Raw genomic sequence first — 12,753 nt, 5'->3', positions numbered from 1 at the left:
CAACATTTGGCACCGCTGCCTATCCAAGACCACTTGATTTTCTATGATTGATGGTCAATTAGGGCACCTAAATAATTTTTGATTGTGAAATGTTCATAAAAAGTGTGTGCAATCATTAGGTATAAGCCTAAATACATTGCCAATTGAGCCAAAACTTTTGTGCTTGATTTTTGAGTGTGTGCATTGCTTGATTGGGTAAAAGTAGTGCTAATTTTTTAAAAATTAAGCATGCATGCATTCACTTATGTTTGATTGATTTTGCAATTTGAACATTACAATGAGAAATTGATGGATTTTGTGCATAAAATTTCGGTTTAAATTTGGGAGTGTGTGCGTACTCAATGGCATTTGGTATCCAAATTGGGGATGATTCAATTGGTACCCAATTGACGATGATTTTTTGACCATTGTCATGAATGCGAATTCTATATGGTAAAAATTTCTTTAAATTGTGCATTTACGAGTTGCCATAATCATGAGCATGTAGCCATGCAAACCAAAATGACAAGCCGATTCGGTTTGAATGATTAGGGCTTTTGAATATGAGCAATTACTTTTGCAATGATTGAAAAAATTGGATTTGAATGAGCCAAAGAAGATTTGATTACTCATCTTGTGTATGAATTGATCAATTTTGAGCATAAATGGAAAAATGGGCGAGAGTGGATTGATAGTATGTACAAATAGATGAGAATTTAAATTTTGATTGAGGGATTGGTCGATAGGTTTGGAATTTTAAGGTTAATTTGATGTGGGATAGTGCATTGCACCTTACTTCATTGAAATATGAGTGTGCATGGAAAGTGATTGCACTGGCGTCAAATCCGCCTGCGTTCGAGTAGTCAATGCCCGAGTCGCTAGCACAAACCATGCAGTCAACCTCTTGCTACAACTGCACATAGCCCTTGTTACAGTAGCATGGCCATTGATCTCATAGCATCCATGGACATTGACCTAGTATTTGTGAGTCTATCCCTTTTTGGTGGGACCCCGTGACCACACACACCTACTGGAAGTTGTAGCGCTACACATTTAATTAGCCACAATCTTTGCCATACTTGGCGCAAGACACACATGCAAACACACGCACACATGAAATTTTTGGGTGGGACTCTCCTATACGGCAAGACTCACAAAACCCCCTCACACACTCAAAACGGACAAGCAGTATTGATGGTGATTTGTTCTGAGCCAGTGTTTACCCAAATTTTTTGAGAGCTTTCAAGTACAAAATTTGGCTATTGAGAGCCATTCATGTTCATTTCATCAAGTTGTAGTCATCTCTAGTTCATAGATTGCTCTAAAAAATGTAAAATTTCATGTGAGCTAGTTGCTAGCCAACTTTTTGGAAAGCTTTAAAAATGTAAAATTTGGCTTTTAAGCGCCACTTCATTTCATCAAAGTTGCATTATTTTCAGCTCTTGGCTTGTTTTAAATTCCATACTTCAAGTGAGCTAGAAACTAATCAACTTTTGAATCATGCATGAGAGACTTTAAATTGTAAAGTTGCTTATGTAGAAGCATTTTATCTCTCATTTTTGTTGTGTATGCATAAATTTACTACAAAGAGCATCATGTGCATAACAGACACTTTTTTTCCTTGGGTTTTTTTGCTTTGGTATATTTGGGTATGCAAGACCCTGCTTTAGGTTTTCATTATGTTTTTTTTGTGTACTGTTGGATTTCAATAAAAGGCCTTTTGGAGCTTTGTTTACACTTAGCTTCAATCAGCTTGGATTGTAATAAAAGGATCAAGAGACTTCTTTACACAAAGGGGATGCTTGCTCAAGGATGTTCAAAAGAGCATGAGTAGGTGTAATCTTTCCATGATTTTGCTCTTTTGTTCATCTCTCCATTCTCTATGCTTGGCTTAAGTAATTTTTTGCTTCTAAGCTATGGTTCTTTCATGTTCAAAAGCTAAGCATACTAAAGTTTCAACATTTTGCTTTGTGAAAATTAACTCAGAAATTTTTTTGGTTTTATGTGTGCTAATCATAGGTAATTGGCCTTGACCTTAGGTTATTGTAGGTTCATTTCTCATTGGTCCTAGACTCTTAGTGATAGTCTTAATACTCCATTCATTTTTAACATGACCAAGGGCTATGATTAGGTTTCAGTCCTTTAGTCCAATTGCCATTAGCATCTCATTTTGGAGCAATAAAAAAGTGCTAAAAAATGAAACAATGAAGCAAAAAAGTGTCCAAACAAGTAGCAAAAATGCTACTAGACACATGAAAAGAAAATTTCTATGTTCTGTTGTGTCTTGTGAGGCCTAGCGCCTTATTGGCACTTGGCAAGCGAGGGGAATCACCTTGGCTCGGTTCGTCAAGGCCCTAAACCGATGCCCTAGGTTGATAGGGGTTAGTCGTCACCTTGGTGAGCTAGTAGATTCTTGGAATACCTTCTTGAGGGTTCAAGGAGCCAAGAGTCGTACCTAGACTCGCCTTGGGGTGGTAGCCTTGTATTGAGCTTTACTTCTCTTTATGAATGACAACAAAAAACTTCCATGAGCTTCAAAAAGATGTGACAATGTACTAATAGATTAAGAGCTTTTTTATAGCCATAGACATGATAGACTTGAATGATTTATTAAGATTGGTCACATAGTTTTTAAGCTAGTAGGTTTATGAACTTGCATTAGCCTAAGGTTATGATTGATTGCTTGTGTTTCATGCATAAAACTGAAATTTCAAGTGGTTTAATCTTCATGATAATTTGAGTGTCTTTTTTGTTTTATGTTGTTTAGTTTTTGACTATGATTCACCCATCTTTTAGAAGAAGAAAATCACTTTGCATGATTGTCCATTGCACTTCATGTTTTTATCCTTGGTGGCCTTTGATGCTCATTACTTGTTCTTATATTTTGCAGCTCAACATTCCTTCCATGGAGTTGCTTTCTACCATCTCACCGTGTTTTGCTTCACCGGCACACGAGGACGTGCACCAAATTAGGAAGGGGGGAATGTTAGCAGTCGCTAACACATGCTACACCAAATATGCATCAAGCAGGAGATATGCTATGGATGTGCACCATGTTTCCTACTCACTTTGTATAAGTCTTGGGCTCAGTGGGACTTCCAAAGTTGTATATGCTAGCTAGAGGGCTCAAACTTAAACCCATAGTAGAAGGGATTGTGGCGAAAGCTTTTAAAAGGAAGCCTTTATGCAAGGAGGCTTCATTCTTGAGTATCCACTCTTGAGGATCCACTTTTGAGAGCTCTCTCTCTCTCTTGAGTGTTCACTCTATGGATGGCCTAGCCTTGAGCTTGATGCCCATGCTTAAGAGGCTAGTACTAATCCATTGCAATTAGAGAAGCTTGATTAATCTAATCCCTATTTTACTCATTAGTCTTATCTTATCTACATTTGAAGTAGTATTACACTCTCATTATTCTAGATTTGAGAGAGGTATGTACTTCTTGCTTTGATCTTAACTCTCTTCTTCCATAAGTATTTCAATTAGTTGATTACTTCTCTAATTCTCTTGATTAGTGTAGTGTGTGTGCACTCTTGGTCATGTCATTAGAGTTTGTGCTTAATTGTGTGCTTAAGTGTGTGAAGGTTTAAGAGCCTTGAGCTCAATGCCACTTGTGTGTGATGTGATTAGAGTACCTTGGTTGGCATGTGATGATTGGGAAAGCCAACTTCAATGCAATTAGTGTGTGCTTTGATCATGGATGCTTGTGTTGACTGTGTTCTTGTGACTCCGTAATATTGGCAAGTCAGAGTGTACTTCTTGCTTTGATCTTAACTCTCTTCTTCCATAAGTATTTCAATTAGTTGATTACTTCTCTAATTCTCTTGATTAGTGTAGTGTGTGTGCACTCTTGGTCATGTCATTAGAGTTTGTGCTTAATTGTGTGCTTAAGTGTATGAAGGTTTAAAAGCCTTGAGCTCAATGCCACTTGTGTATGATGTGATTAGAGTACCTTGGTTGGCATGTGATGATTGGGAAAGCCAACTTCAATGCAATTAGTGTGTGCTTTGATCATGGATGCTTGTGTTGACTGTGTTCTTGTGACTCCGTAATATTGGCAAGTCAGACTTCGGTAGACTTGATGTGTGTAGGAGTTGATTGATTAGTGATTAGAGTATGATTAGAATTAGTCTTGCCATGGCTAATATCTACTTGCATTGGTGAGATATTCTCTTGAATCTTCTATTTCTATTCACCCGATGCTCGTGCTTCCATGCCCTAGCTGGGTTGCTGATCCACGGATTTTATAATTTTGTGTGGGTTGCGATTAGGTCGTTGCTACAACGCCTCCCAACACCATGCAAAACCTCAGCTTTTAACTTGGAATACAAAGCTCCTCGGTTCAATACTTGTATGCTGATACTGATCTAACAAGTTGGTCTGGGTGGAACTGGCGCAGCTGGTACTGGTACTCGGGAACAAATCCTGTCAGCTTGGCCGTGCCCACGTGTCTGGCTAAAACTAGCGTAGCCGCTAGTACTGGTGCCCATTGGTTTGTCTAGGTGAAACTGGCGGAGCTGATACTAGTTCTCCAGGCACTGGCACTCAATACATGCCTCGTTGGAATTGGTGCAGCCGGTACTGGTGACACTGGTAATGGCCTCACTGGTGATCGGGAACGTGCCCGTTAGCTCAGCCGGCCCACTGGTCTAATTGGTATTGGCACATCCATATTGCTATACAGGCGGCTATCCCGTCACAAATCTCTTGAGACATTAGCTCTTGAGACATTGATACTGACGCCGGACACTAGAACTCATCACTGATACTGACACTTGAAACACTGGACACAGGGCTCTCATGACACCAGCTCTCGAGTCACTGGTTTTGGTAACACTGGCGCTCGAGATACTGGCTCTCGAGACACTAGCACTGGTAACACTGGCGCTCCAGATACTGGCTCTGGTTCTCGACACTCATGCTTGAGATACTAACACTAGCTCTTGAGACTCTGGTACTCGACACTGGTCTGGTAACACTGTTGCTCAAGGTACTAGACAATGGCTCTCAAGACTTCTATACTCGACACTGGTCGTGGCAACACTGGCGCTTGAGATACTGGCTCTTGAGACACTAGCACTGGTAACACTGGCGCCCAAGATACTGGCTCTCAAGACACGCCTTGCTTGAACTGGCGCAGCTGGTACTGGTCCCACTACTGTTGGTCCCGCTGGTGTCCATGAACAAAGCCCGTCAGCTCGGTCACGCCCACTGGTCTCACTTGTACTGGTACAACTGGTAACATTGTCCATAAGTTTGTCAAAACCTCGAATATGTATGTTGATTTACATCTGTCACCCCATGTCCGCAAAATGGCACGACATCGGTGTCACCAATGCGTCAAAAAGGTACTTCTTAAGAACCCAACACTTGATGTTTCTCGCATTACACATGTTCTCAAATGCATAATATTCTCTCTTTCCCACTTCCAAACAATGCATAGCACATTCATGCCACTTGTGATTGGATGGAACCTCAAGGCCAAGGTACTTAAAGCTCTCAACAACTTCAAGTGTCTCATTGTTGTACACAATGCATGGCTTCTCCTTATGGTTGATTTTCACAAGCATAACCTTTGTTTTTTATTTATTCTCAATCATCCCACTATGCAAGCAAAAGTTCTCAAGGACAACCATAAGCTTTTGTGCATCTTCTAAAGTGTGTGCTAGAAGCACTGCATCATCCACATACAACAACAGCATGATTACCACATTGCAAATAGTGATCTCTTCAATGCCTTCTTATATGAGGGCGGCCAGACAAAGTAGGAAGTCGGCCCCAAACTCGAGCGACCGGACCAAGTATAACCTAGACTATGGGTGGCCAGGCCTAGAGACATACTAGTTGTACAAGTATGCCCTAGACCTGTGTGAAGCAATACCCTTTGTGAGAGCTTTAGGTAATTAATATATGCAACTAAACTTCTCATTGGACCCCTTTGCCTCCTAGCTAATAGGAATCAGGCAAGCCATTGGGCTGTTGAATGCTCATTGGTCCCCTTGGGAGACTTTCCAATAGTCTTCTAGAGAGCTTAATTCTTATTGGTTATTTTATTAGGTGTTTTTAAATTAATTAAACTAGATTTACTCTAGCCTAATTCTCATTGGTCCACCTCCATGGCCATCCAATAGGATTTGAGTACACCTTGTGGGCATCTGGCCTAGGGAGCTGACATGTGTCCCTCTTTCCCCTTGTGTACAAATGAAGCTTGTGAGTGTGTGTGGGTGTTTCTCTCTCATCCCCTACTTCTTGGGCTCGCCCCCTCCTATGTAGGGCTTGACAAAGACTTCTCAAAGCATCCAATTCCCCTAATGTTGACCTTTGGACACAACCTTTGAATTTTGGAACCTTAGCATTTTGTAAGTCTTAATGGGCTGAACCTTAGGGTCTTTTGAGCCCATTGTTGCACATAGCTCTTTTGTGGATGGCCCCCCCTTTGGATCCCTATTTCCCTCCTTTGGATCCCTACTGCGGCCGGTCTGCTAGCTTAACCAATATTCTAGCTTTTTCTCCCCTGGCACTTCCCCATATTAAATAATCAGTTTAACATGAGAAAATCATTTAGTAGAATTAGCTACTGATTATTATGACAGATGCTTTATGGCAAAGAATTCTTTGGCACAAGAACAAATAATTTTCTTGAAAGCTTTCCATTTAGTTGCCAATGGTGTGTCATATTGAAGCTTTGTCATCCATAACTTTTGCTCAACCATTTCAATATACATTGATGCCCGTTTGGAATCCATACATAATGATAACTTCTCTTCCTTTATGCTGAGATTATCATGCTTAGTTGCTTCTCCACATGCAAGGTCGATACATAAGGTCTGATGGTTTGATTCCGGGATCCATTGGCCAAACATAAAACTTTGTATGCAATACAATATGATGGCTTCGGCGAGTAGCATATAGTCAATGACACTATCCCCATTACGTTTTCTACATGTAAATCCATTGGTTCCACTCCACAAAGATACACCATTGGAAATGAGCATATATACCCGTGCTATTACACATGTGTAAAATTAGCTTTCCATAGTGATCCGGCTCTTTCTCATCCATTGAAGTACGATCATACAAGTGAACTTCCTCCAAATCCCTTGAAATGTATGGCATATCAAATTGTTGAGTATCATGTTGCAATGTTTCTGTGCAAGCATTCATTACCCCAAATACAATAGCATCACCTTCACCTTTGAAATAAGCAATGTCCTCTTTTAAATCAAAAAATGGACGATCTCTATCAATGTAAGCATATGATGAGGAATGTAGCAACCGGCTACAAAAATAGGTGCTCTTTTTGGTGTCATAATTTTCAACCATACATAACGTTTGTACTTGTCATCTCTCACAATTGATACAAAATCTCTCAATCCTTTCTTAACCATACATGCTACTCCTCCTTGCCCTCTTCGTTGCTTGAGATCCTTTGACCACATCAATGAATGTACATTGTAATCCTCCAAGATGTTAATCCTTTGTGTATTATGCTCCCAAATTTCAACAAGAAGTACAACATCCTTTTTGCTAGTTCATCAATGCCAACCCCTGCATTCCATGGACATCGATTGCAATTTCAAAAGCATATTTTCAATGGTAACTCGGCCTATATAGTCCCGCATCCCTATTTGCTCGAGGGACTTGCCTCCTTCTTGGGCACATTTTCTTCGCGAGAGATCTCCTTGTTTTTCTAATTCTTTTTTTGATATGCCTTGTGAGGCATACTTTGTTGCTTAATAGTGCGATCTTCACATATAAAACATTTTGTATCCCTCAGAAAGATCCAACTATTATCAAGGATAATCTTTCGTTTCGTCTCATCCATCATGGCGCATACAATTGGCCGTTCTCCCAAGCGAGGAGCTCCTTGCTTACCCACTCTATGTGCTTAAAAGACCATAACTCCGGACATGCGAAAGTGGATTCTGAAGAAATTCGATAACGATGTCAAGAGAAGGAGGCGTCTCTAACTTCTCTTCGAAGATTCCACGAATAACAATGTTCTTGGAACGTCGCTCCTATTCTTTCAACTCCTCCACATCCACATTCTCAACATTCTTTGTTTGAGCACATAGCTTGCATGAGGGAGGAATTAGGAACCACATTGCTACCACATACATAAGCCCAAGACTTTTTTGTGCATACATTTTTCATGTTGCATACATCCCGGCTCATGGTGTCAAATTTCTCCTCTTTCAATACATGGTCGTGCTCTACTTTGTTCATGCGCTCCAAAGCATTCAAGTCCATAAGAGAGAGCTTACATTCCTTGACTTCCTCTCAAGTTGCATCAAACATGTTTTCATCTCAAGTGTCCTCTTGAGATTCTCATTCTCAACCACAAGAACCCTTAGCGTGCCATTCTCCATTGCAAGTGCCCGTAAGTCTTCACCTTGTTTGTTTACGGTCTCTTGCAATGATACCAAGTATGTCATGATCATGGTTTTTGATATCGGTTGTTCAGTGGTTATATTGTTGTCTCCACACTTAGGAGATTTTGGATCATTTTCTACAATGGTTGTGGACCTCGTTGAAGAAGAAGAACCCTTGCGAGTGCCGGAAGACATTGTATGTAAAATAAGAGACGAGATTTAACTTTCCTGAACCTATTCACTTAAGAAATGCTGCTACAGAAACGCCTTTCATAACTTTGAAAATTTTTGTCTTTCCATCAATGCGTAGAGGACGTCATGCTCTTCGATTGAGGCTATAGATTACCCAAATCGGAGTTCGGATGAAGAAGTTATGATCAAAAGAGTGAATTGTTGTCTACTAGGTCAAAAAAAGACTTCACTAGAGAGAGAGAGAGAGAGAGAGAGAGAGAGAGAGAGAGAGAGAGAGAGAGAGAGAGTTCTATGCACACAATCCTACACAGACAAAGCGATCCCTGCACACAATCCTACTCAGACAGAGAGAGAAAGAGAGACAGAGTTCCCTGCGCACAATCCTACTCAGCTCGCGGCCTTGTCTGCACACATAGGGAAGACAGTCGAATGATGTGGAGGGCTTGGGCCAATGTGGAGAACTGGGAGACATGACAACTCGGTCTTCTTCTTCTTCTTCTGTGTGTGTGTGTGTGTGTGTGGATAGCTTCCTACGACGTTAAGATTCTCTTCTTCTTCTCCAATTGCTGGCATCTCTCCCTCCTTGCACGTGTCGACTCCCTCCCTTTTCCCCCTCAAAGCAGAGGAGCATCTAGCAAGATTCAAGCTAAAGAAACGTTTTCAAAATCGTGACTACATACTCGTGAGAATTTTGGCCTTCATACAATGGGAAAGATGCCTTGTGAAGGGGAGATAAATCTTATGGTAAAGTTGGGCCAAAAAGGGACGTTTAAAGAACAATGTTTTTGGCGAGGGCAAGTGAGTGAGTGCCACGTGCAACCGGGTGATCACGCGCAAGAAGTCTCGTGAAGAGAGAGAGAGAGAGAGAGAGAGAGGAGTTAAAGAAAACGCGTTCATCAGTGTTGCGCGCCTGAGGATTTAGCGCGCGCGCGCGCGAGAGAGAGAGCGCTGTTGCTTCTAATGATTTTAACTACGTTGACTCTGCAACGTCGAGCTAATATCTTTGGGATCACATGCATGCACACTCTCCACCTGAGTAGGTAATATACTGCAATCACCTGACTTCGCTACTTCTGCTTCATACAAGCTGCTGGACCTCCTCCCTCTCTTCATCAACATTTCATGCAGACTTAATTACATGGCCCTCCTCCATCATATAATACTTCGTCACCACCATCACCCTCATCTTGCGATTCATGTTCTCGGCGTTCTAGGTAAGCTGCCTGCAGCTCTGATTGTCATGCTCGGCGGACGACTCTTATAGTACGTTTAGCCTAAGCAGCATCAACCTTAATAATACTATGTTTGCGGCTTCGTGTGCTAGTTAGTACTCGCCTGCTCATGCACGTTTTTGGCGGTGTTGATGCAGGTAACATAGCATCGGTAACATTCTTCCTTGCGTCTTTGTGAGTCTCTCTCTCTCTCTCTCGACTCACTCGCTCACTCTCTCTCTCTCTCTCTCTCTCTCTCTCTCACACACACACGATTGAGGAAAGTGAACATTGGTATGCAGGCCGTCGGTACTGAAGATGGTGCGAACCAAATCGGCTTGCGCGGAAGACGTGGTGAGTGCAGTGAACGGGCAGATGGTGAGAATGATGACGTGCTGCATGTGGATGGTGTATGCTTGCGTGCGAGGCCAATTTGCCCTTTGGATCCTCCTCACTAACTCGCTGGGTTGTGGCCTCTCCCTCGCTTTCCTCATCCCCTTCTTTTACTTCTCTCCCTGCCCTCAACGAGTATGCTATTGTCTCATACCCTAATCGTTCTTCATGACAAAGCTACACTATTTTAATTTAAATCATTTATACCCATGCTTATAGGAGGTTAATCTTTGTGTACTCACAAAATCTTCCTACCATTGAAATGCATCCACACTCTTGCACACAAATGTACATGCACATGCTCCATACTTATGGACATTTACATTTATTGTGTTATGTGCACCCTCTACACATTGAGCTATGCACGTGTCTTAAAACACGTACTTTCACTTAACCAAGATAGTCACAAGAAGATTTAGGAATTTTCTCATGTAGGAAAATGGAGTTTTTTTCATTGTTTTTCATACAATGCATATCATCATGAGCTTCTGTTCGAGAGGCGCCACATACCTAGCTAGGTACGATTGAAGGCAAGGGACCACCGGTCCCCCCCACGGGGCCAGCGGTCCCCTGCTCCCAATCGTACCTAGCTAGGTATGCGGTGCCTCCCTCACAGAAGCTCATGATGCTGAGGTAAGTCACAAAGTGAGAATTATTGTGAGAGTATGTCCAAAACTTCTTGTGAGAGGAACAACATTCATCTTGGCAAGTACTATGCCTGAAGACATGTCTATACTAGTATACATGTACTAGCACAAAGGTTGCAACTACTTCCTTGCAATCCTCTTGCTCCATGTCAACTTCTCCTTGTGCTCTTATATGTATTACTAAGTATAACTTACACCTTTACTTTTTGCACCAGAGACATGCTCTAAAGAAACTTATAGTTACGTCATGTGCATTGGGCATCACCGTTGGAATCATGTTGTGGCTGCTGGAAAGTAAAAGTAGTAGGATCAAGGCAATGGGCATTATCAGTGGAATTTTCAGTAGTCTTATACATTTGGGGCTGCTATCACAAGTGGTATAGCAAGATAGTATTCATCTTTCTTTTTTTTTCAAGTCTTTATTAAGGAAGCCTAATTAGATCTTATATTAACTTTTACTTTTGTGGTCATGATTTTCTAGAAGGAGGCTTTGGCTTACAAGGATCAAAGCTACTTGAAACCACATGCATCCATACTAGCGTTCATCAAGGGTGGGACATGGGTGGCATATGGACTTTTATCCATGGATATATACATTATGGTAAGTTCTTAACTTGTTTAGCTTAGTAGTAATATTAAGTTAATGTCTATTTTCATTTGTGACCTCTTGTTAATTCTAATTTTCATGTGTGTGGCAATCTTCCAGATTCCAAATGGGGTAGGAGTCTTGACAGGGTGTGTACAAATGCTCTTGGGTTGCATGTTGTCTTGTATGAGAAAAAAATGCCCAATAATAGAGCGCACACTATCACTAAGAGTGGAGGTTTTCTTGAAGGAGGAGACTTCAAAGAATGATGTAACAATTCAAATCAAGATTCCCCAACAAGAGACATTCACTTCTATAGGGGATTCAACTCACCTTGAAAGGGTACCATCACCATCGACGGTGTCTATCACTGTAGGTCCATCTAGATTAATTGCTATCAAAGAACAAGTTTAGTACGTATGGCTCTATGAATGGTAGCTCCATTGACCCTTTAAGACCAATCAAGTCTCATCAACATGGTATTGACCTCAATACTAATGCTGCTATCAGAAAGTTTAATATATAAATCTATCCCACAAATAGGATAGTTCATTTATAGAATCTTCCAAAATTTATGGAAAATGTTGACAATGGACCTTCCCTTTTTAAACAAATAAACTCGCCAAAGGTGATCAGTGTAGCTGCTCTAAAAGGAAATATGAATCCAAATATGCAGTAACGTCACTAGGTTGATAATGGGACACTTATATGTCCTCATACATTTTTATGTTAAATTTACTAGTGACCAACTTTGTTGAATTATTTGAGGAGTTTCAAAATAAAATCTCAAATGTTATATATTGAAAAACGTTGGTTTATGGGTTGAAACAAAAATTGAGTTATTAGTTTCACCTTTAATCTATTCTTGCAAATCATTTCTCAACCTAAATTGTATCAAAAGACATGTGTTGTTTTTGGCCATTTTCAAAGTTTTTGCAACTATACACTATCCAAAACTCTTTTTTGTGCGGTCTAGTGGGGGGTAGAGGATTAGTTAAAGAAGTTCTCAACATGTTTTTATGCTTCTAAGGAAAATTAAATATTCAAATTGAAAGTAGTGACAACAAGAATTTTCTAATACCATTTTTTGTACAAATTTTGCACTTTTTCTATTTTTTGATGGCTTTAGTCAATTCCCAAGGACATTTTGATTGCATGTGAAGTATTTATCCTTGAGTTTTAGGGCACCTAATACCCTATATAGCTAATTATAGTTCAATGGTTGAGTTGTTTGGTTCAACAAGAATCAGAGTCAGTAGGTCCTCCCAATTTTGGATTCATTAGTTAACAAGTATACTCTACTCAAGATGGCTAATTTCAAAGGCCAAGGATGTAAACTTTGTAGCTTATACTAATATCTAATTATAGCCTCTAA

At 40.6% G+C, this 12,753-nt stretch overlaps 1 protein-coding gene across 3 annotated transcripts; it reads left to right on the top strand.

The window, feature by feature from the left end:
• The first annotated feature begins 9,520 nt into the window (after positions 1-9,520).
• On the top strand, positions 9,521-11,939 carry LOC147448523 (bidirectional sugar transporter SWEET5-like). 3 transcript variants are annotated; one of them, XM_086521095.1, is made up of 6 exons: positions 9,521-9,755; positions 9,911-9,947; positions 10,055-10,106; positions 11,008-11,169; positions 11,274-11,393; positions 11,499-11,939. In XM_086521095.1, exons 1-6 carry the CDS (start codon positions 9,680-9,682, stop codon positions 11,790-11,792), a joined length of 741 nt encoding a protein of 246 aa, XP_086377221.1. In that variant the 5' UTR covers positions 9,521-9,679; the 3' UTR covers positions 11,793-11,939. The 3 variants fall into 3 exon arrangements, with proteins under 3 accessions (XP_086377221.1, XP_086377220.1, XP_086377219.1); XM_086521093.1 differs by having other exon boundaries at positions 9,534-9,755; positions 10,055-10,280; XM_086521094.1 differs by lacking the exon at positions 11,008-11,169 and having other exon boundaries at positions 9,531-9,755; positions 10,055-10,280.
• Positions 11,940-12,753: the final 814 nt, after the last annotated feature.

The sequence above is a fragment of the Adiantum capillus-veneris genome, chromosome 10, assembly GCF_014529385.1.
Source record: "Adiantum capillus-veneris isolate H3 chromosome 10, ASM1452938v2, whole genome shotgun sequence".
NCBI classification, from domain to species: Eukaryota; Viridiplantae; Streptophyta; class Polypodiopsida; order Polypodiales; family Pteridaceae; genus Adiantum; species Adiantum capillus-veneris.
Note: the sequence above shows the minus strand (reverse complement) of the source record. Positions and strands in the feature narration are given on the sequence as shown.